Source organism: Macaca thibetana, chromosome 11, assembly GCF_024542745.1.
Source record: "Macaca thibetana thibetana isolate TM-01 chromosome 11, ASM2454274v1, whole genome shotgun sequence".
Classification (NCBI taxonomy): domain Eukaryota; kingdom Metazoa; phylum Chordata; class Mammalia; order Primates; family Cercopithecidae; genus Macaca; species Macaca thibetana.
The window spans coordinates 87,391,100-87,416,289 of record NC_065588.1 but is presented as its reverse complement, the minus strand read 5'-3'; the positions used below and the strand labels follow the sequence as shown (position 1 = coordinate 87,416,289).

At 34.3% G+C, this 25,190-nt stretch overlaps 1 protein-coding gene across 1 annotated transcript; it reads left to right on the top strand.

Annotated features, from left to right (window-relative positions):
- The first annotated feature begins 13,877 nt into the window (after window positions 1–13,877).
- On the top strand, window positions 13,878–21,392 carry KERA (keratocan). The gene is made up of 3 exons (XM_050746567.1): window positions 13,878–14,158; window positions 15,604–16,497; window positions 20,365–21,392. The coding sequence occupies exons 2-3, from the start codon at window positions 15,612–15,614 to the stop codon at window positions 20,535–20,537; spliced, it is 1,059 nt and encodes a 352-aa protein (XP_050602524.1). The 5' UTR covers window positions 13,878–14,158; window positions 15,604–15,611; the 3' UTR covers window positions 20,538–21,392.
- The last annotated feature ends 3,798 nt before the right edge of the window (window positions 21,393–25,190 follow it).

Genomic DNA, 25,190 nt, shown 5'->3' with positions numbered 1-25,190 from the left:
TATAGCACTTACAAAGGTATATAATAGCTTTTTGTAAATGATCATTGACTTCAGTTCATATTGATCTAGAATGAAAATACTGTCAAATTTGCCTTCTTACAAACATGTTTCAGTTATCCACATAATCCCCGCAAATTTCTTGCTATTTAAATTACCATAATCCTTCACATTGCTTTTCTTTGCTAAATAACAATTTTAAGTCCATCACTTACCATCAAGTGATAAATTACTTATGAGCAAAGTAAATGACCAATGACAACAACTATTTCAAGGTTGTTATTCTCCTTGAACTTTCTGAAGTGTTAAACACAGATAGGTGCCTATACTGAAAATTATTCTTTTCTTGAATCCCTGAATTGCACAGTTTTTTGTCCTGATTTTATTCTTTTATTCATTTATATACTAATTTATTTGTATTTTCAACAGAAAAAAATTACACTATATATAAGATTATAGAAATTAGTTTCATCCTAAGAGAAGTAAATATTAGTAATGAGATAATTTAAGTGAACAAAAAAGTAGCTGATAACTTTTCCTTCATTCTACTATCAAATGTCTTTTTAAAAAATTGTATACAGAACAAAAGGCATCAGATTCAGGTGTTTACAATATAATTGTAATCACTTTACTTCTGCTTCTCTAATTTAGGAGATAGAGAGCGAAGAAAACTTGGCTGTGTTACCATCAGTGCAGTTTATTTCTTCAGATTCAACAAATGAAATTCACAGTGGTTTCTGGAATTTCCATTACTATCCACTGGCACCAAACACAGAATAACAAACACATACTTTGCTTGGTTCTATTCAAGAATTACACACAAGAAAAGCAGATTTGTGTTATATACTTCTTCAGCATCTTTAGTTACTGTGGTAATACAACAGCACCAAACATTTTTTCTTTGTAGTTTTTTAGATGACATCTTTCTTAATGCCTCAATTAAGAAGGGTATCCCTTTAATAGAAAAAAAAATCATGTCTTATCCAAAATTATGAATATGGAAAATATGGATGTGATCTTTAGCCAGCAATATGAATGACTATTCCAACAAGAAACTGAAAAGAAAATTACTATGCAATATTGTAGCTATTTCTCAAAGATACTTCCATGAAAAATCAGGTTCTCAATGAGAGGTAATGGACCAGATGGACACATTGCAAGGCTCAAACATAAAAATAAATTCTGGTTGAAAGCAAAACCAATGAGAAATAAACAACAATATTTATATAAATTTAAAATATAAAAATTTACATATATATTTTTTAAAATAAATGTTTTACAGGAACCTACATAAACAAAAAGATGTATTTAAATATACTTAAAGTATTGTGCATGAGGAGAGGAGAGGCATAAAATAAAAAAAGAATGTTTAAAAATGCAAAACATCATTAAAACAAAAGAGGAGCTTTGTATGGAAAATTATCACAATCATCTATGCCTGAGTTATGTCTAGATAAACGAACGTGAAAAACAGCTTTCATTAAGGTATGTTTTAAGGGATGTATCTTGAGACAAATTCTCATCACAACTCCAGTTAGAGGTTTTACTTTCCCTAGCAATCTGCTTGCTTATTCCTTCTGAGAGTAGTAATAATAAAAGCTAACCTTTGATGATGGCCTATGTTCTAAACATGTTAAATGTTGAATTATACCTAATCTTAAAAATGATCCAATGAGGTAAGTGTCATCATTGTCCTTATTTTACTAACAAAGAAGATTAGGTGAATTATCCAAGGTCACAAGCTTATTACCCATCTGATTCTGGATACCTGCTTTAACTTTTAGACTTCAGCCCCCACTGAAATTCTGTGTATAGCTGAAGTAAGTGTTAAATATTCAATTGTAGAGTATCTTTAGCTACTTGTCTTTAAAAAAAAAAATTAATTATCTTATCCATGAGTGAGGAAACTAGTACATAAATATTTTTATTTAAAACAAAGTTGCCCAAATATATTTTAAATTATTGAGGAAAATACAAAAAGTCGCTATTCAGAGGTGAGATCTGTGTTAAAATTTTTAAGAAAGAAGAAATATATATACTTAGCCCAAAGAAAGAAAGAAAACCTAATTATAGAGAATAAATTAATTAGAATATTCAGCTTCAAAGAGTAGTTGTAATCGGTGGAACTGCAAATTCTTACTGGAATAAAGAATAAGTATGCTAAATATTAATAGTATTAAATAATTTTATTTTTTACATCCAATTCTCACAACAGAGGAAAGAGTTAGAAACTAGATACTTAAAATTCAAGAGGACAGACAACTTAGTTATTTTGTTGGGGGAATGTAAAGGTTGACCAGGGCTATGTGTTATTGCCAAATTTAATTCTTCTTCCTCATTACATAAGCACCTATGACAGGGCAGCACAGTGCTAGTCATTGAAAGAAAAAAAAAGTTAAAAGATAAAGCCTGACTTTAAGGAGCTTGCAATCTAGGAGACATATGTGGAAAGAACTGCAAATTGTTTTAGTTGGAATTAGTTTAGTTTACAGTATTTTTTGAAAGGAGTATGTGCTTATTTCTATAAGCGGAGGACAGAAAATATTGGAAACCTTCATGGCAAAAGTATTGCTATATCAAATATGTGTTTTGTGGACAGATGGGTGGTAAGAGAATTTCTGGCAGAACTTTCATTGCAGCCAAGGCTTGGGGCCGAGGACATACCAGTAAATTCAGAAAACTGCAAAAAATTTGATAAGGTTGCAGCAGGAGACCTGTAGTTGTGAGCAGGAAAGAGCCCTGGAGGGGCAAACAAGGAGAAGATTCCTGTATACACAAAAAAAGAAGTCTTGTTTATTATGATTATTTTTTAATCGGGTCTTTATATATTTCTGGGTAGAAGACCATCACTTCTTTACCTGTCTCAGCTTCAGACTCTTTCTATGCATACTGAACCGACCTTGCTTGCAGTCTTATTGGGACTCAGTAGCCCACAAGTATTTCTCCTGTCTTGATCCCTGTAAATCCAGGGTGAAACCTTGCGGCAGATGCTTGCTTTTGGTTTAGGATTCATCTGAAGTGGCCCCCAGTGAAGACTGTGTCAGTGGGAGCTTCTAGTCTCAGTGATGTTTAGTAGTGATGACTGACTGCCTGGTCAGATTATCTCTCTTTGTCAAGAGTCTCTTTGTCACCTTCCACCTTCCGGCTGGAAGACTGTATTTGGAAAGACTTTCATTTGGAAAGAAAGACTGTATCTGGAAAGACTGTATTGGGAAAGGCTTTCACTTATTCAATTCCACTAATCTCCTTCAAAGAAATTCATTTTTAGATGAAAACATTGAGTTACCCTCTGGTGTTTATATTCTAGAAGCCTGTTTAACAAGGATATCATTAACAGAAATTGATTATTGACGTCTGATATGATTTGAATCTGTGTCCCCAGGAAACCTCAGGTTGAATTGTATTCTCCAACGTTGAAGGTGGGGCCTGGTGGGAGGTGATTAGGTCATAGGGGAGGATCCCTCATGACTTAGTTCTGTGTTTATGATAGTGATTTCTTGTGAGATCTGGTTGTCTTAAGTGTGTGGCGCCTCTTCCCACCACCTCTCTCTCGTTCCTTCTTTTGCCATGTGATGTGCAAGATTCTGATTCACCTTCCACCTTCAGAACAATGAGCCAATTAAACCTCTTATAAATTATCCCACTGCAGGTATTTATTTATGGCAATACAAGAATAGTCTAATACATCAGATTGTTGGCCAATGTAGGGACTTCAACATTGGTTATCTGCATAGCTTGGGTAAAAGATGGTTAAAACCCTGAAATTACTCAGGAATGAAAGTCTGGAAGACAGTGATTCATAAAATTGGAACATATAGCCTGTAGTTACACGAAAGACACAACTCCTAAAGGTAAGGCTTTGAGGAACAATATATCTATAGTCACAGAAAAAGATGAAGGGCATGAAATAATTAATAGGTAGAGAAGTTGCTTAAAGGCCCATGGAACCGCTGGAAAAAAAAGAGAATGGTAAACTCAGATACCTATGTTCTCAGCTCAAGTTCAGAAAATTGCAAAATGCTTTATAAGGTTGTAGCAGTGAATTTGTAAATAATGGTAGAGAGGAAGTCCTGGAAGAGCTTTATCTAAGGATTTTATAAATCTAGGAGGTTGTAAAATTATTTTTAAACTGTAAAGGCTTTATTTTCAGCCATTGCAGGATGAGAGAGCTAAAAATCAAAAAGCCTATTCTGAATTGCAATGAATGCACTATTCGACTTCTCTCTTTATAAAAAGTTAGAGCATTGATCTGGAAACACAGCCTCCCTCCCAAGAAAAGGAATAGGGATTATACAATAAGATTCAGATACAATGGTGTGCCAAGGATTCCCCAGTCCTCACTGAGACTCCTTTGCTTGCTGGAAAGCCCCACTCTTCTTGAGTTGTAAAGCAATTTCTACTTGTTCAGACACTGTTTCCTCAACTCAGGCACGCATTCGCTTTAGGGGAAACATAATTCTTTTAATGCCCCATCCCCTTAATCTTCAGTATGAGAGGCAGCAATTAATAAAACCCAGTATGAGAGGGTATCAATTAAAAAGTAAAATCTAGGGATGAAAACATTATTCTAAATGAACTATAAGGATTTTCTAATCTATACTAGCTACACATTAGGAAAGATCTATATATCTTTAGGATACTCAACCAAGGAGGGAGAGTAATAAAAATAGAGCAGACTAGCTTTTGTTATAAGAGCATACTTATAGGTTCTGGTTCCTTATTTATTATATTATAGGTTCTGGATTTATTACATTAGTTTAAGTAGATGGGAGTCTGATAGTTTTGTGCACCACTTATCACAAAATGGAACTCAATGGAGTCATACATTAAATGAAGTTGATCCTTTGGTAGATCATAAAGGCGCAAAATCAGAACTTTCTCAAAATGAAATTTTGTAGATTTATTATACCTTCACCAAGCATTGACACAGATATTAGAGATGGGAGTACCAGCATCTTTTAAAAGACTTTAGTGATGTCCATGGGTTGCTGGTTGTCTCAGTTCATTTGAGATGCCATGACAAAGTATTCTACACAGGGTGACTTATAAACCATAGAAATTCATTTTCTTTTTTTTTTTTGGTAGCTCTGGAGGCTGAAAAGCGCAAAGTTAAGGTGCTGACAGATTTAGTGCCAGCGAGGAGCTTCTTTCTTATTTATAGATGGTGGTTTCTTGCCGTGTCCTCACGAGGCGGAAGAGATGGGGGAATCTTTCAGGCCTCTTTTGTAAGGGTCTAACCCAATTTATCTGTTGTCATGCCCTAATTACCTCCCAAAGGCCCCACCTCATAGTACCATCAGTTTGGGGGTTAAGATTTCAACATATAAATTTCCAAGGGACACAAAAATTCAGACCATAGTGCAGGTAGAAGGCAGAGCCGTGAAAATTGGTCCCCTTATTTCAGTGAAGAAGGAGCAAACCAGACGTGGAAAAGACCAAGTAGTGTCACGTGACGGGCAATGAGCAAAATAAGTATATTTTTTACTTATAGGTATTAGGATCAGCATGAAATTAGAATCACCTGTCACAAAGAGAACTTAATAATGGCCAATTGCAAATTAGATTTCTAGCAATGAAGGAGAAGTGAAATTTGCCATCATGCTATTTGATTTGCAAAACTCCAGAACCGCTCATCAAAGCCCTGAATTGAGTCATTATAATATATGAGGCAGACTTTCTGCCCTTCACTGAATTTTTAAACCTCAGTCAAATCATGGACCTAGAAATGCCAGAATTAAGGATAGAGCATTTTGTCTTAAATATGTATTTTGTAATATCACAGGTGTTTGCTACTATATATATTTTAAAACCTAGTTCCTGAAGAGGAAAATATGGCTTTCAGGCAAAACTAATTCCTGGGGTCATCAGTCACTTTATAAGGGTTGTTTGGTGTTAAGATGGGACAAGTTAATAATTTATCTTGTTCTAGCTTATACCCTTTTCATATTTATATTTCCCAAGTCGTTATATGTATAATTAAAATAAATGAGCTTTGAAATCGATAGATTTCTCATACTGACTCTGTTAGCCATAAACGAAGGACCATTCTGATTGAAAAAAAAGTCAAATATGTCAGAGCTCCCCACTTCTATAAAAATATTGGATTATGTCAATATTTATTTTTGTGTAGCTCGGGAGGCTGAAAAGTCCAAAGTTAAGGTGCTGACAGATTTAGTGCCAGGCAGGAGCTTCTTTCTTATTTAGAGACAGTGGTTTCTTGTCAGCAAGATCATGTCTGTAAAAAAATAGACATATCAGTGCCACCTTCAAAGACTTAAAAATGCAGAATTAATGATTCCCAGCAGATTTCCATTTAAACTAGTGCCTGGCAGTACAGCAGACAAATAGTCTTAGAGCATAAAAATGAATTTTCCAAAGTTTAATTACATGGCAACTCCTGTTGCAACTGCTGTACCATATGTGGTCTAAATCATTACAGCTCTTAGTGCCTTGTATGAAGCAAATGATCTGAGTAATGTCGGTTCCTTCTATTCCAATAAACAAAATGACCAGAAGCAGTATGCTTTCTTTTACCAGACAAGAACAGCAATATAATTCTGCTATACTATTTCTGGATTATGTTAATTCCTTGACTTTGTGCCATATTTTAGTCTGTAGAAATACTGTCTTACAGGACATCACGTGACACAAACAACCAGATAAACTGTACTAGCTAGATACTTTGGTAAGACACTTGAATGTCAGAAACGTTGGAGATAAATAAAATAGAAGGCTATAAGTGGCCAAGTCATTGATTTATTATAGAGGCTTAGGGTCTGGGGCAAGTTGAGCTATCTCTTCACAGTGGAGACATTTTGTTGAACCCTACATCCATTACCACTAGAAACACGGAGAGTCTCTTTGAATTGTGGAGGCCACATATAACCACATGCCAGTCCACTACTGAGAAAGTATAAGCTTTCAGTTTGTCCCATGACAATAAGTAGTTCTCCAGAGAGATGAGGTCACAGTGATCCTACTGGTTATCACCCATCTGATTAAACGATATTCGAAGAGTATATGGCAGCTCGATGCAGCCAGTGGTAAGCCTTAATAGGAGGATTCAGCCTCCAGCTTTCCAAAATAAAAGCATGCTATCTTTAGTAAGTAATTATTATCCTTTTGAGAAACTGGACCTTAGGAGAGACTGAACAATAATTTGATGTTAACTGCCCATAAACTCAGTATTGTCTGGTCTATCTAGCCCAATCTGAATTGCCCAGCAGTGCTGATGCAGCAAGTACATGATATAAATGGGAATGAAACCAAATGGATTCTAGTCCTATGGTTCTGCTGCCTTTCTGATAAATCACACTTATGACCTTATAGAGGCTTTCTCTACTACTTAAAAGAGTATAAATACCATCAGATGATAGTTGATAGGATATAATATGCAGGAACCGATTGTAAAAATATAGCTCTGATTTTGGATGGCTTGGAAGGGCAGTTTTTTAAGATGTTAAGATGTTAACATAACAAGGATAAGGATATACAAGAATGCATCTGGGATTCAGTGAAATCTCCTCAGCATTATTGGAGATACGAATCTAATAGTATATGTTTTTCAGCATTCTGAAGACATTGTGTCCCGTAAGAGAGCTCATCTGAGATGCTTTAGAGATGAGATTTAAACTGATTGGCATCTAAGCTGCTAGCCTCCTGTGGTAATATCTGCTGAAGGCCACAAGAGAGTTATAAATATACACGTTGAATCAAAATATAACTAGCTTAGAAGTGGCAGAGTTTATAACTAGTTTAATAATAGTTTTTGAATCAGCATAGCCTCAGGATGGTTTAGACACAAAGACTAAGCTGTAAACAGAAGGTTATTTACTATTTATTCATAATGACAGAAAAATTTCTTATTATCAGTATTAATAAAAAATCATAGTGATAGAAAGTGCACTGAAAGGCAAAGTATTGACATTTCTTTGTCAATTTATATTCAGTATATGCAGACCCCCACATGCATATATGTGTGTACGATTGCACAATATACATGTGTATGTATGTATATAAGCATGTATATACATTGTGTGTGTATGTGTGTGTGTGTGTAGCGGAAGAGAAGAACGTTTTTCTAGAGAAATTGAATAGTCACAAAAAAAAGATATATAGATATTGAGTTGGGGACTGGTTCGCCCCAATAAAATAGCAAAGTCCATACCTACTCATTCTAGAGTAAAGCTGATAGGTGCTATCAATTCTCACAGATATTTTAATAAGGACTTTCTTTTTAAATATGAATCTATGTTCAGCAAAGCACTAACAGACATATGAGGAAAAACTCTAATATAAAAGATCTCTAGAGGTTAAGTAAAACCAAGAAAAAAGTCAAAGAAAACAAAATTATTGCAGGAAGACGAAAAACCTCACACTGCCACCAAAACTCTTTAATTAAAACCCTAAGTGAGATAATAGAGATAGTAAGTACATGAAACAAAAGAATGCTTTGGTAAAAAAAAAATCAGAGAACAAGATGATGTATCCTAAGAGTAAATGTATAATATATGATATAGAAAATTTTAAAAATCAGAAAATGAAATCTGTCAGAAATCATAAACAATTTTGAGAAGGGAATTAGAAACGACTTGATAGAATTAGACAATCTAACCAGGTTTACTTTAAGCCTTAGAAAAAGAGAATAGAAAAAAATTGATCGACTATATGAACATGAACTTCCAGGTTGGAAGAATTCTTTGAATACACTATTAGTGAGTAAAATACACCCTCTCACAGCACACTATTATAAAATTACAGAAAGTGAAGATTAAAAAAAAAATCCTAAGGGTTTTCAGAGAGGGAAAGGGGTCACATTCTGAAGACTCAGGTCATCATTTTATCAACGTTTTCAATCTCAACTCCAAAAGTTCCAAGACAATCGCTTCTTTGAATATTGTCAAACTTTTGAAGGAACACTATTTTAAATTAAAATTCTATTTAGTTAAAATACCAAGTAGGAGGGTAGGCTGAATAAACACATTTTAAAACGTGAATTATCCAAAAAAAAAAAAAAAGAAAAGAAAGCAAAAACATATCCTAGGTAACAGGAAGTGAAGCGATTAGAGGATGGAATCTGCCAATATTGTGGAGTTAACCAAGAAAACACAACATGGTGGAAGCAACAAGGAATCCAACACAGGAGCTGGGTGAAGGGAAACCCAAGACCATAACCGTCCCCGACAGACCCAGAGAGTGAGGTTTGTAATATCCATACATTCACTTTAAAAGGCAGTAATTCAAGAGAAACAGTGTGATTTATTTTTGTGTGAATTTTAATTTATACCTTAGGGAAGCTTACTTAACATTGGAAGAAAGCTTATAATGAAGACCTACTACATGAATTATTTTAATGCCTGCTGCAAGTATATGTCTATTACATGACATACAATTGAGTTGCACTTACTTTTATCAAAGCACCTCCACGTAGGTTGTAAGAGAGGATTCTTATAGGCTTTGATAAGTATAAGGCAACTGAAATGTCACATAAAGAACCTAATGACTGTGATTTATCAAATTGGCTTAGGTTACTTTGCAACAGCAAGGAAATCACATTGAAGTAAGAAATTAGAACATCCCAGGAGAAATACTATCTCCCAGGAAAAAAAAAAATGAATCTAATATGTCTGTTTTTTAACATCAACACTTGTAAAATGTTCTAAGTCGTTTCGAAATATTGACTCATTTAATCTTCACCACAACTTTCTGAGTTACATATTAGTATCATTATTATTATTATTGTTAATTTAAAGATGAGGAGACTAAGGCAGAGAAAAATTAGAAATATAATTGTCTAAGGTCTCACAGCTACTAAATGGCAGAGATGTATTCAAACTCAAGCAGATCTGACTTTAACCACCATGCCATTTGCCTCTGTTCACTGAGTGGAAACAAATTTTTCAAGTAATTTTACAATTCTGTTTGAGATTTTGGAAAATGTGAATGAAATATTTGTATATGTAATGTATTATGTACAGTTACATATACAGAGAGAAAGCAAATAAATGTGCTACAATAAAGAAACTATAGTACTTTTGCAATGTTTTATTGGTAGACAATGTTTATATTGTATAAAAAAGTATGCACTAAATATTTAATAAAATTTTGTGATATGCATATATGGGACTGAGCAAGCGTGTTAAATGTTAATTTAATTAAAAAGGTTACATTGATCAATTAAAAAATAATATGCCAGAATGTTAAACAAATACTAAAAAAAACTTCAGAATAAAGGAAAAAATAATGACCTCTTGGGAGCAGGACTTACACTAAAGTCAATGGGGTTGGTAATTGTTATCTTCATTATGAGTATTATGGTAGTCTTGACTTTTTAAATGTATCATTACAGCATTTTAAATGTCTTACTTTGACCTTTTAAGATTTTATATATATGTGTGTATAAGTGTGTTAGATATCTATTTTAGTGGATTCCTTTTATATTAAAAAATTATATAACAAAGTTTAGTCAAACAAAGCTGCAATTGATTTATTAAGAGAAAATTATTTTTCTTAGCATAAGTTCAATCAATTCTAAAGAAACAATGCTCCCAGGAGCACCTAAGGAGTCCATCCAACCATCGCTGAAAACAGATGTGTCAGACACAAGTGCCAGCAAATTTGAAATTTCATGTCTTTTATCCCCTCATGCATTATCTTCTCTTTTAAATGTCAATAATCTTCAAGAACGTGACAAGCTTAATTCCTTAGTGAGAGACAGTTTAGCAAAGTGTCTTCCTTTTTAGTAGGAAGAAGTAGAAGCAACATAAGTAAATTTGAAACAAAAAATGCTAAAAAAAAAAAAAAAGAAAGAAAGAAAGGAAGTTACAAAAAATACAAGAACAGCAGCTTTATTTCCTCTCCAATTTCTGGAAGGATTTATCTCTGCAAGGCACATTCTCTTCTGAAATAAATTTCTAGCATCATTTCCTCATATGTGAAAGGAAAGAGTTTGAAGAAATGATTTGTAAGATCCCGGGAGCTTTGAATTTTTTCACTATGAAAGTTGTCTATACTTATCCAACATGTTCACCTTCATTATCTTATTTGATCTTCAGATGACCTCGAGCACTTCTCAGGACAAGTATATCATGGGGAGACTTAGGCTCATGACAGTGAAATGGCCTATGCAAGGCCAAGCAACTACTAAGTTACAAAAGGAAAATTCAAACTCACATTTAAAAAAAAACCACATATCTAAGGCTTTCCATTATGTTCCTACTTACACAATTATGCTGATCAAAAACTCATGGCTAAAAAAGTGATGCAAGTGTCTTATATGTTTATTTGCTTATTTATTCCTTCAGTAAACATTTGTTGACTACTTGCCATGTGCAAAGCCTCATAGACTTTAAAAATATCAAACCGTCACTAGATAGTGCCATAGCCACATTATTAAACTTTAGGATTCCTTTCTACCTTTTCGCAATATCAGATAGGACTAGCCAGAGTCTTTTATTAATTTTTATATCAGTTCATATGACTCAGACATTCTTACTAACTTCTGAAATTTATTAAACTTAAACAGTTCAGGAGAAGAGCTAAAGTACCCACTCTTCAGGAATCAATAATCAAAGAAAAGTAGATTAGAATGTTATAGAAAAAATCAAGACACAGATAGTGATTACCCTGACACTGAAAACAATTCTATGTTTTTAGTCTGGAGACAATGATGTTCAAACTCGGCAAGCATTGTAGATGATCATTTTTATTTGTATCATGTCTCCCAAAGTATTTAAAATGTGATTGCTATCATATGTGCGCAGAATGAAAGAGAAGACTTAAGAATGATTTCCAGATTTGTGGTTTGGGAGACTGAATATGACAGAAGTCTCAAAAGTAGAAAATGACATGAGCAGTTAGAAGTAAAAGGAGACAGAGAATTTCATTTTACATATACGCCCTTGAGACATGCAATAGGAGATATCTAGAAAGCAGATATGCACACACATTGGAAAGCAGGTCTTATTCTAGAGGCTGGGTTGCAGATACAGACTCAGGAGTTAACATGATGGAGGAGATGGTTGGAACCATAGAATCATGCAGGAAATGTGTATAGAGCAAGAAAAGCGTAAAGCAGAGGACAGAATCTCAAAGGCTTCCAAATGCTAGAAACAATCTTAAATAATGTTACAAAGAGGAACTAGAGCTTTGGAATATAGACAGAGAGAAGTCACCAGAAAATGGGAGGAAAAACTAGGAAAGAGTGATGTCAGAACAACTAAGACAAACATTTAATAAAAGGGGATGGGTCAGTATGGTCCAAGGCCAAGTGTGCTTAACACTAAAAGACTTCAACAGATTAGTAAATGTGAAGATCATTGCTGATTTTTTGTCAGAACCATTTTAGGGAAGCAGAATTAGAAGTCATATTTTGGTTGGCAGATCATGAGTGGAATGGTGAAGAGGAAACAGATTAGAGGCAGCCAGTATATTACTCTAATTTTCCTACAATGAACATGTAGCAACATTTGTGTAAGAAAATTATAAAATGACTAAAATCAATTTGGCTCAAAAAATTAACAGTAAGACAATAGCTAGAAGAGGGGTATGCAGATTTGAAGATCATCTGTTGTTTAAATCGCGAGGATTTAGGAAAAGAAAAGAGAGGGAGAAGAAATGCAACAGAGAGAGGAGACAATTGTTATGAGAAAGTAAATAACACTTGGTTGTCTTCTTAAAATGTGATGTGAGCACACCTACATACCTATAGGAGTAGTAAAAAATCATGTCAAAATAGGATCTTAATCTACAAAAGCCCTTAAATATGAAGGCATTTTCCAGTTGAGAGTGTAGGGCTAATTCCAAAGTAAGGCGATTATTTCTGTAATCGTTTATAACAAACTAGACCTAAACCTGTGAGGCAATCCATTACTGTTTTATAGATGACAAAACTGAACTCTAATTGACCCTCCTATGATTAGGAGAGAGGAAAGAGGTGGTTCACAAAAGGTCTTCTGAATCCAATGCTTACTCCTCTTCACCGTGCTCTTTGACAATACTCATGTGAGCTGTTAAATGAGTCATATAGCATTCACTGAAGCTAGAATAAGACAGATTTTGAAAAACAAAAGCATAACAATCAATCCACAGAATAATACCTAAATGAGATATTTTTTTGTTTGCATCTTTTCTCAAGAAGCATAATTTTTTTTTCATCAAATATCAGAAGTGGAGGACACACTAGTTTAGATATGTGTTAAAGAAAAAAGTAGCAGTGTAACAGAATGTCTCATAAGGGACTATATGCAAAATATGTGTTATATTATAATGAATAAAAAAATTATCCCATCTTAGCAGGTACTTGGAATAAATTGTTACTTCTTTTAACAATTAGGGATACAAAAATTATTTCTCTGAAACAAAGCATAATACCAAGACTAGCAACAAAATTAGATAGCACTTTCCAGATACCACGTTTAAATTTTTCAAATACAAATATTTATTTATTTTTCCCTTAATCAAACACTTTACAGCATCTATTTTATATCAGAAACAGATAAAATATGTCCATATAAACAGAAGACATTGGCTTTTAATTATTTGTATTCAATTTTTAAGAAATGATCATCTAGGGAAAATGTTTTAAAATCTTTTAAAATATCTTTTTGTTATACTTGAAATTAAAACTGCCTTCAGCTGCCTGTTGGTAAATAAGGTCTGGATATCAGTACATAACAACATGTACTGATGAACTGAACTGCGAATTAGCAATGAAAATTGTCTAGAATTTTTTTATGGGTTCTTAGGATTAAAGTAAGAATTTCCTTTGCTGGCTTGTGTAGGCACTGGGATTCTGTGGTTGTTGGAGGGGTTAAATTTGGATATACTAGTGCATATATATTACAGAGGATTCATAAAAACACGACAGTGGAGCCTGGGTCAATCCATTACCATGTACAAGCAGTAACCAATAGAAAAGGAAGAAGAAGATCCAAGAAGGCTGAGGTAAGCAGTCTTCTGAAGCCCTGTCAAAGTGGAAACAATAGATCAAAGGTGTTCATGGTGAATGGTACGAGTAGGTTTCACTGTTTCTCATAGCAGGCTTGACAGCTTAAAGTAAAAACAAATTATTTTCGTCAAAGATTTTTTTTTTCTCTTAAGTGATTTTTAGCAAACTTCAGACTCAGACACAGGACTCAACGGTGTATTCCTGGAAGGCAAGGTAAACTATTTTGCACTTTTCAAAACTCTTAAAGTTAAGCATGCAAAGTACTTATTCAACAGATGCAGGGTTACAATTTCAATAACTAAACCAAAACCCTATTCTGAAAAAGAAAAAAAATAATGTTTCTTTGTTGGAACATGGCCAGAGCAGCGTTCTGCAATCCTAGAAAATTTGACAGCTTGCAGAAGCAGCTCTGCACTTGTTTTGTGCAATTTAATGGCAAAATTGAATGATCAGCATTTCATAAATGAAGTTGACTTTATCTTTTCCTAAGGAATCAGTAAAATTTATTTTGTCCTATTATCAATCAGTTCAATAAATGTACATTGGTCAGAATGTTACTGATATATATATAAAAATATATATATGTAACATATTTATGCTATAAATAAATGGTTAAAATATATTATATATGTATATTTCCTGTTAAAAATAATTATTTGTACCAATAATCTTTGATGATCAGTGGGGAGGGTTTATGTGTTTTAAATGTACCAAATATTAGTAAATGCTAACCTACTTTCTATTATCCACACTGATAATGTGAATATAAAGAAATTCTCTACCTGTATCCTAAATACGTTTTTTGGTTGTTTTTGTTTCTTATCAACCACAATAATGCCATAGTTGAATACAATACTCAAGTACTTGTGCTATACATCACAATGTATTCACCTCTATATAATAAACTCTATCTCTATATATACATATGTACACACATGTAGAGACAGAATATATATATTCTCTGAGAGTGAGTGGAGAGAGAGAGAGAATTGATAATTCGGTAGCTTGGCTGAACAGCTTAATTGTGTGCTTAAAATTACAGACATCTGCCCCCACCCTCAAAAAACTTACCTAAGAAGTTGAGCTACAGAATAACAGATTAATCACACTTTTATTCAGATCCTAGAACCTTCCTTCACCATAAAGTGCTAAAATGTTCTTTGATCTCTTCATTCCTTTGGTTCAAGGGCCAAAAGGCCTAGGGAATCTCATCCAGATGTTCTCCTCATTTAGGAGTAAAAGTAAAAGCATATGCCTTCCTCTCAGGAACAACACGGATTCCCAGTTTGAGTTTTAAAAAGATCACTTTTTTGTACTCTCGTATTCAACTACTGGTTTCAGTTCAGTTCTTTAAATTGAATAGCTTGAAATGGAAAAACACTTAGAGCTGCTAAAATTTTCTTTCCATTTCTCAGCTTTTATTGTGATTGGGTTACAACCAGAAAGCTACAAGTTGGTGAATTATTCTCAATGTTTGCAAAATGCTTTGCATATGGTGCCTACTAATTAATATATATTAATTAAGATCTGTGTATGACATATTGACGTATTTTCACCTCTTCCCTGAAGAAGCAATGTTTCCTGATCATTTTGATGTATAAAATTATCTAAAGGTCAAGATCGTCAAATATCTAACGGTTGTGTTCCTTTTTCTGTAGGTGCTATAATGGCAGGCACAATCTGTTTCATCTTGTGGGTGTTATTCGTAACAGACACTGTGTGGACTAGAAGTGTGAGGCAGGTCTATGAAGTACACGATTCAGATGATTGGACTATTCATGACTTCGAGTGTCCCGTGGAATGTTTCTGCCCACCCAGTTTTCCTACTGCTTTGTATTGTGAAAATAGAGGGCTCAAAGAAATTCCTGCTATTCCTTCAAGAATTTGGTATCTTTATCTTCAAAACAACCTGATAGAAACCATTCCTGAAAAGCCATTTGAGAATGCCACCCAGTTAAGATGGATAAATCTAAACAAGAACAAAATAACCAACTATGGAATTGAAAAAGGAGCCCTAAGCCAGCTGAAGAAGTTGCTCTTCTTATTTCTGGAAGATAATGAGCTAGAGGAGGTACCTTCTCCATTGCCAAGAAGTTTAGAGCAATTACAATTAGCTAGAAATAAGGTGTCCAGAATTCCTCAAGGGACTTTTAGCAATCTGGAGAACCTGACCCTTCTTGACCTACAGAACAATAAATTAGTGGACAATGCCTTTCAAAGAGACACTTTTAAAGGACTCAAGAACCTCATGCAGCTAAACATGGCCAAGAATGCCCTGAGGAATATGCCTCCAAGATTACCAGCCAATACAATGCAATTGTTTTTAGACAACAATTCCATTGAAGGAATACCAGAAAATTATTTTAATGTGATTCCCAAAGTGGCCTTTTTGAGACTAAATCACAACAAATTATCAGATAAGGGTCTCCCATCAAGAGGATTTGATGTATCATCAATTCTAGATCTTCAACTGTCACACAATCAACTCACAAAAGTTCCCCGAATCAGTGCTCATCTGCAGCACCTTCACCTTGATCATAACAAAATTAAAAGTGAGTAACCTGCAGAGTATGTCTTTGACTAAAGGGCTCATGGTCATTAAATGTATCTTTATCTTCACTAAAAAGAGCAAGTGTGTTGCCCCCTCCCCCACTAATGTTCCTTTAGATTTTTAGTGTGTTTTCAATTTTCAGTATTAAATTTTTGTCTATACACAGAGAGTCTTAATGAACCAAGAAGTCCAAATCTTCAAACTGAAGACTAAAAAGTGGACTTGAGTCATCTACAGAGGACTCTTATCCATTAGAGAAACCAAATGCCTCTATCTTCTTTTACTCCAGGAGATTCCAATATTTCTGCCCCATTGGGGAGGTTTATTTAAGAAACCATATCAGGCACAAACAACCTCACAACTAGTAATAAAGAAAATATGACTTAAGAGGCATTAGGAAGGCATCTCTGTCCTGAACACTATATGACAGCTGATGCCTGAAACTCTCCTAATTGGAATCTCTACTTAAACTCCCCTAATTACATTGGGAGTCTCAAAAAAGTGTGTAAAGGCTGGTGACTCCACCCCCAGGATTTCTGATTCAGTAGACCTAGAGTGAGACTTGAGAATTTTCATCTCTAACAGCCTTCCAGTTGATATTCTGGGAACTACACATTGAGAACTACTACTATAGTTTAAGGCTTTATTAATTAAAATGGAAAGAAATTTCCCTGGTAGCTGGCAACTCCTTAGGACTTATAGGCATTAGACAGGTGGAATACTCTCTTCTTTCCTGGAAAGAATTTTTCATAAGAGAGTGACAGATGAATGCAAAGTTTTTGGAGGCAGAGGCATCATCAAGAGAAGAAGTGATTATAGAAAGCAGATGTTGGGCACATTAGAGACAAACTTGGCTTCTTCACAATTATGCATGAGACCAGGCTGGATTTGGTGTAAAAATGGGTCCAGCCACAGGGGTACGATACCTAGCCTGACATTTATCTATGCATCTTCAACTTCAGAGTAGACCCTTTAAAAATAACTTTGGGGAGATTTCTCCAGGACAACCTAAGAAAATGCATTCCAAAAGTGAGGTTCAGTCAGGATAGTTTGTAAGAGAATAACAAAGATAGTTTCTCAAAAGGTTGTGCTGCCTGGGTATTACTCACTAAAGCTTTTTAAGCAAATAATCACATAAACATACAATTTATAGGAACAGACTATTTTTCCACTGGGTACTGCTCAGTTATTTAATACTTTTTTTTTTATTTGGTGGGGGGAGTTAAATAACAGTGTACTTGAGCCTACAATCCAGGAATTAAATGGCAGCTTGCCACCACAGCGGTTATTTTTCCATGGTGATGAAATGTATTGTTTAATCCTGTAGTCAAAAACAAAAGATGCAACAGAAAAAAAAAGTTAAGAGACAAATCTGTTTAACTGAATCAGAAAAACGACAATATTATCCTAAATACATAATTTTTCCTGACGAGTGTTCTGTGCTTCTACAGGTATATTACAGGTACGTTCCTTAAAAGCCCCACGTACAATTGATGTGGGAAGTAAACTTCAAGTGACTCCACATAGAGCCCTTGCTTACGAATTAGGCATTTCATCCTGAGCATTTGTGAATTAGGGTGTTTAAGAGTGAGGTAGCAACATTTAAAACACAGTTGAGAAGTATAAGACTTTAGTTTATAGAGTGTTACGTCTGTAGTATAGACCCACCTTTTAGAGTTTTATCAAAGTGTTTTATCATATATTTCTATCATTCTCAAATCTTAGTGTGCATCAGAATCACCTGGAGATCTTGTAAACTCAGGCTGCTGTTTCCCACCCCCAGAATTTCTGACTTGCTAGGTCAGAGATTGGGCCTCACAGTTTAGTCCCCAGGTATTAATAGTATTCATGTTGCTGGCTCACGATTTGAGAACTACTATTTAATCCTTGCAAGAAACTTGTGTGATATTATTAGGAATTTCTGAAGAAAGAGAAACTGAACATCAGCTAGGGGAGGATATTTGCCCAAGGACAAAGGGTAAATGCAATAGCCAAAACCTGAGCCTAAAGTGTTTTTTTGTTTTCACTCATACAGTATAATAACAATACTTTCCTTCAGTGTCAGGAATGCAAAATTAAAAAAAATTCTATCAGTAGAACAGCAACAAAGAGAAATCTAGTTATTTACTTTTTAATGTAGATATCAAATTTTGTTATTTCAATATTTAAGAATATAAATATAAGAGTTTCCCTGGAGGGAATTATTGACATAATAAAATCACACTGTGTCAAAACTGTTTAAGTACTTGCTTCTTCTTGCCACATAATCTACTCTGGCTGTAACAAAGTATTCTCCAAGAAACATACCTCTTCTATGAAAAGTCATCAAAATTTATAAGACAGTGAACTTGTCTCAAGCAATATGATGGAAATATTTATTCTTCTGAAAACTTTCAGGGATTTAAGATTAGGTAAAAATGTTATTTACTCGACTACATTGCTTTCTGGTGTTCCCTGAGAAACAGTGTGATTTATGAAAATGTAATTAAATTTAGAATACTTCTTTTTTATATTCATTTGTTCAGACATACACTGATTATGGGACATGAGCTTGATGAGGATAAGGGGATTGCACATTGAAAGTGACATATTCTCTTGGGCAAGAGACCCATGGTAGAAATAGAAAGAATAGGCCAGGTCTCAGCTCTGCCACTTACTTGCTGAAGTACATTGTGTACATTTCCTTATTTCTCCAAACCAGAATTCCCACAAATGCCCAGGTAGGGAGAATGATACTATTGCCTGATAAAGCCTGTGAGATGATCAGGTAATACGTGAATGTATGTAAAAAAAGAGAACCTGACTTTTTAACAACTCAACTGCTATTCAAATGAGTCATTATTTTTATTAAATTCATTTTACAAAATGGCATAAATTCAAAGCAAAGCAATCTTGCTGGAAACATAAAATTTTTCACTACAATATGAGTCTGTATAAAACAATAGACCATAGAGGAAGGGCATTGCCCAAGTTCAGTGGGTCTAATCAGGGAAGATCTCTTGTTTGGAATGGTTTTGAAAAGGAATTTAAAGGCAATATATGGATTCATGGTTGAAATCAGCTTTTACAGACTTCCCTGAATTTTGCTAGTTTAACTGGCCTTCTCTACTGGATGTTCCTAACTCTCAGCCTAGTCATTGGTGCCAAGGGCTTTGATCCAAGGCAGGTGCACAATTACTCCCATCCTAACCATGTGAAAAGGCTGCTGGGATATTTTCTGGCTTGACTTCTTTGTCAATTCAATTCTTGGCAAAATTTTTGTTTCCAATTAAGTAAACTTGAAGATGAAGATTCAAGTTTGTTTTCTGTATTGCTTATGTAACGTTATGTTAATTGTACTTTTAAAATCATGTTATGTACACTATTTTGCATCTTTTAAGGTAATTTTCAAGCATTTTCTTTTATATTAGATTGATTTTCTACTTACCCATCCAGGATCCATCCATCCACTTTTGTACTTACCCATTCTTTCAGTCCCAAATCTGAATTGTTGTCTCCACCTCTGATGCCCTCAATCCTACCTACAGCAATCTAAATGTGCTTTATCTTACCTGCAAGTTTAGAAAACAAGTGATGTCTTATACCCCTTTGTTTCTATCACAGATCTTAACAGTATTTCCTTACTAGTGCTCTATACTAAGTAGCAGAACATGGACTGAGATGACTGTAAGTTTGCTGAACATTTGTTTGGGGTTATTTTTATGAAACAGGCACAATCTCTCACTGATGCAAATGTTTTGTATAACCACCATTTTCAAGTATTAGGCCACTAAGCCCTCCATAGGACCATGGCATTAGTTTTTTGGTCTTCCCACTGTTAGTTTCTCCTGTGTTCCAATTCATTCACCTATGCTCTTTGTCTCTGTAGGTGTGAATGTCTCTGTAATATGTCCCAGCCCATCCACACTGCCTGCAGAACGAGATTCCTTCAGTTATGGACCTCATCTTCGCTACCTCCGTCTGGATGGAAATGAAATCAAACCACCAGTCCCAATGGCTTTAATGACCTGCTTCAGACTTCTGCAGGCTGTCATTATTTAAACACATTCTCACCAAATCTAAAATTAGTTTAATGAGCTAATGTTTCTGACATGAAATGTGGTTACCATTAGTAGGCTTAGGACACAAGTCATATTCCCCATTGCTCTCGGCCACCATTTTCATTTGTGCAGTGTATTTTTTTCTATTCAAAGATGCTTTTGCCAGTTACATGCAGCACAGTCTGCATTAATTTGCTTTTCTTTTAATTAATAAAACAGACACAGAGTTAAGATAGCTTATCAACTCAAAGATAGTTGTATTTTGGTCTCTTCCATAGCTTATTAACACTAAATAACACAATTATATTCTTATATAATAAAAAGGACATATTTGTGTATCTTTAAAATTACTTATGCAGATACCATAATTTACAGTATAAATTAATAATCAAACAGGAGGAGAATGACCTGAAGAAAATGAGAAAATAAGATATTTCTTAATTGTAATCATAATAAAATAATTGCAGATTGCTCAGTAACTTTCGGCAGTACAAGTTTGATATTTAGCTTGAGGATGGGTATGGAATGAATCAAATACTTAATCACTAAATAATTCTTGTTATTTAATATCAAATAATGAAACAGTAGTCATTTCTAGTTCATTACGATTTCTTGTAGCTGTTGTTTTTAGATATAGTCCACTGTATTCTTATAAGTTCTAAATTCTATGTTTATTATAATGCATTTCTTGTGGAATCTTAGTGTTTTAACATTTGAAATCCATTTAAATTGCAAATTGTTCTTCATATTTCATTGTGGTTTTTGGATTTTCTAAATAAAAATATTGAGTGCTTTCTAACAAAACAGAATATTTCAAAGACAGCAAGCTTAACTGAAGAACATGTTTTAATAAAAATGTGTTATAGTAAAAAATTATTTTCACTTTCTGGCATAAATATATGCAAAAATGTTTACTCCTACCTTCATTTTCTTTTTCTTCCAGAAAACACAAAAAAATGTTATTCTAATCACTTCACATAATATTTCGATTTTTGTGAAGTTAAAAAAAAAAAAAAAAAACAGAATTTCTTGAAGCAACAAAGTGCCATGTTCTTTACATTAGCCTTCTGACTTTGCAAGCACATGCTATAAGCAATCTGTATATAAAGACAAATGTATGCCTTTATATATATTTTTCTAACAATATTCTTAAAAATTCTACAAATCTGGCACGTTTCCACAGAAAAATGATTATATATATTTGTAAAACACTAGGTTAAAAATGTCCAATAGTTTACTTCAAAGCCTCTCAGAAACTTAATATGCTCTTTTATAATGTAAATTTCCAAGAAAATAATATAATATGCAACTATGTTTTTATACCAAACTTATTTGAGGGTGAGGAAGAACCAATCCTTGCTATAGACTTATACCAAACTTATTACTTATTTTTACACCAAAACTTAATTGAGAGTGAGGAAGGAGAACCAATCAACAAACTTTGAACATAGTTTTTAAAATGCTGGCTGAAAGTAATAAATCAATTCAATGGACATTAACAAAAAGAAAAATGTTTTAAATGACCTCAAAGCACATAAATAAAATTATAAAAATTATGTCATAAAATAGAAGTAAGCAGATATCATTAGACTGAGAAAAAAATATGTAAAGGGGAACATAACTTTAAATATTTGCGAATATGCCATTTGAAAAGGGCCCAGAACATATGCCAAGAAGTCCCAAAATGAAGAGTAGAACATAGGAGTAAAATTGATAAGAAGCCATATTTTGGCTCTAGTTAAGAAAGAATTTTCTAATAGTTGTTCCAAGTCACCCGGCAATGGAATTAACTTTTCTTGAGGTAGAGTTACCCACCTCTGGAATTCTTCAAACAGTGAATAAGTGATAATTCAAGAGGAAGAGTATAAAATAGAATCCTAATGTGGAAGCAACATTGTCGTGAAATGTTTCTCCAAGAAATTTTCAACTCTTAAGAATTTACTACATTCCCTCCTTCTTTAAATTTAAGTATTTATTGAGTACCATATATATGACTGTACTACATACAGATGAAATAATACTGTTTATGGTTTATTCTACAGTGAGACACAAATTAACTGAAAATCACAAAAAAAAATATACAATTTCATATGTGATAAATATTATTAACAGAGAGCTGCATGCTACAAAGGAATTAATAATAGTGATGTGAGAGAAGGATTCCCTAAAGAAATAATGATTAAGGAAACATATAAAAGATTAAAAGTATTTAGCAGCACAAGGTAGAAGGGAAGAATATTCCACACAGAATTTAAAGATTCTAGTCCTTAAGAACAATTTGAAAGTCACTGAAGAGTTTTAAATCATAAGGGATTATTTTCATTGTAGAGTAACATCATGCTGTAGTAAAGAACACTAACACTGAAGCTAAAGTTGCTGAGTTCAAATCCCAGCTTTGCCACTTACTGGCTTCATATCCTGGACAGAACCTATAAATTATGTATGCTTCAGTGTTCCCTTGTCCGTAAAACGGAGACAGGTAATGGCACCTACCATATGGTGTGGATTAAATGAGTTGGAAGACGTAAAGTCCCTTGAACAGCACTTGACCCATGGTAAATACTAAGTAAGTGTTATTTATTATTATTGTTGTGTGCATATGTATGTTTCTCCTTGGCACTGTGAGTAGAACAGTTTGGAGGGAACCAAAACTAGATGTTCAGAGATTGGTTAGAATTTCAGTCTTAGAGTACAAGCTAGAAAAATATAAAAAGGAAGTTTGGATTACAAGGTTCTGGTGGAATTAGAGAGAAGTGGACAAATGTGAGAGTATTAGGAGGTAAAATTGTCAAGACTTGGTGGCAGATTGTACAAAGGGGAGTGAGAGGAACGAGGGTATTAAAGTTTCTGGCTTGCATGACAGAATAGATGGCAGTGTACTTTCTAGTAGAGACACATTTAGAAAGCATTTAGATTCATCCAGAAGAAGATGTCATATAAGTTCTTGAATGAGATCTGGATGAATATATAAACATGTAGATACAATTTTCTAGATTTTGTTAATCTATTCAATAATTTGGAAGAATGTTGCACTTAAACATTAATACTCCCATGAGGTAAGACTGGTCAGGGACAGGGAACAGATTAGGAGAATACAGACATCATTCTGAGTATTGACAAGTGAAGTTAAGGGTAATGGAATCACTTTCTTCATACAATTTTTTGACATACGTACAAAGCTACTATAGTTTCCCTGAAGCTTTCAAATGATATGCTGTTCTCTTTCTTGATGTTACATACAATGTGACTATCATTCTTAAAACTCAGGAGTAATAACTAGGAGCTAAGTTGGAGCCATTTTGTAAATTATGGCTCTCATAAATGTTCAATCCATCATTTAATGGACCTACTTAAAATACAAAACAAAACAAAACAAAATATTATCTATAATCTTTCCATGTAAATATCATAAATTTAATTCATAAGCAAGCAAAAAGGGCACAGATAGAAGAAAAGAAATATACAAGGATAGACTGAGCAATTTATTTGCAAAAGATATTTTAAAAAATTAAGATAGATTTTTGGTGGTAAAAGTATTGCAACAGAGTCATTTTATTTAACTTCTCCAAATACCCTTAAGAAAAACCTAGATAGGACAAATGGTATGGTGGAAAAAAATTCCAGATGACATCTTTGATAAGACTGGTGTCAAAGAATTCAGTAAATCATCAAAATAATTGAGCGTAAAATATGTGTGTGTGTGTGTGTAAGAGGTGGGAAGAAATAAGTGTTTCTCCTACTCTCACACACTCAAAAGAACACTTTACCTCTGGTCACCAAAATGTGAGGGAATTTCTCCCCACCCACCAAAAACTAATTCTCTAGAAGACAGAAACTAGGTGTTCCATAATTCAATTCAACTCTGGAACTACCTACCTGGAGACAGTGTCAGATCTCACAGGTTAAGGGTTTAGTCCCACAAAGCTGCCCCAGTTCCCAACTTCAGATGTCAAAGGCAAATAGATTTTCACCTACACGTCTGACCAACCAGCTATAAATTGGAGTTTCCACAAGCCCCTCATCAGGTTTGATTAATTTGCTAGGGTAGCTCACAGAGTAAGGGAAACACTTTACTTACTTTTATAGATTTATTATAAAAGATATTACAAAGGATACAGATGAATAGCCAGATGGGAGAGATGCATAGGATAAGTATATAAAAAGGGGCATGGAGCCTCATGACACCTCCAGGTGCTCAGCAAACTGGAAGCTCTGGGACTGCGTGCTTAAGGGTTTTTATGGTGTCTTCATTATGTTGGCATAATTGATTGCATCACTGGCCATTAGTGGTCAACTCAACCTTAAGCCTCTCTTTCCTCACCAATGGTCGTGGCAGATGAAAGTTTAAACTCTTGCAAACCAGTTGTTTCCTGGGCAACTAGCCTCCATCCAGAGGCTACCAAGGAGTTGCCTCATTAGAACAAAAGATGCTTCAATCACCCAGGATATATCAAAGGATTTAGGAGCTCTGTATCAGGTGTTCGTATCATTCAGAAAATTACAGACTGGGTGCGGTGGCTCATGCCTGCAATCACAGCACTTTGGGAGGCCGAGGCGGGCGGATCACGAGGTCAGGAGATCAAGACCATCCTGGCTAACATGGTGAAACCCCGTCTCTACTAAAAATACAAAAAATTAGCTGGGCACGGTGGCA

Excerpts from the sequence above, each read along its gene's own strand:
- KERA (XM_050746567.1), top strand. The coding sequence starts at position 15,612 with ATGGCAGGCACAATCTGTTTCATCTTGTGGGTGTTATTCGTAACAGAC. Across the intron at positions 16,498-20,364 it reads TGATCATAACAAAATTAAAA|GTGTGAATGTCTCTGTAATA; the intron begins GTGAGTAACCTG and ends TTGTCTCTGTAG.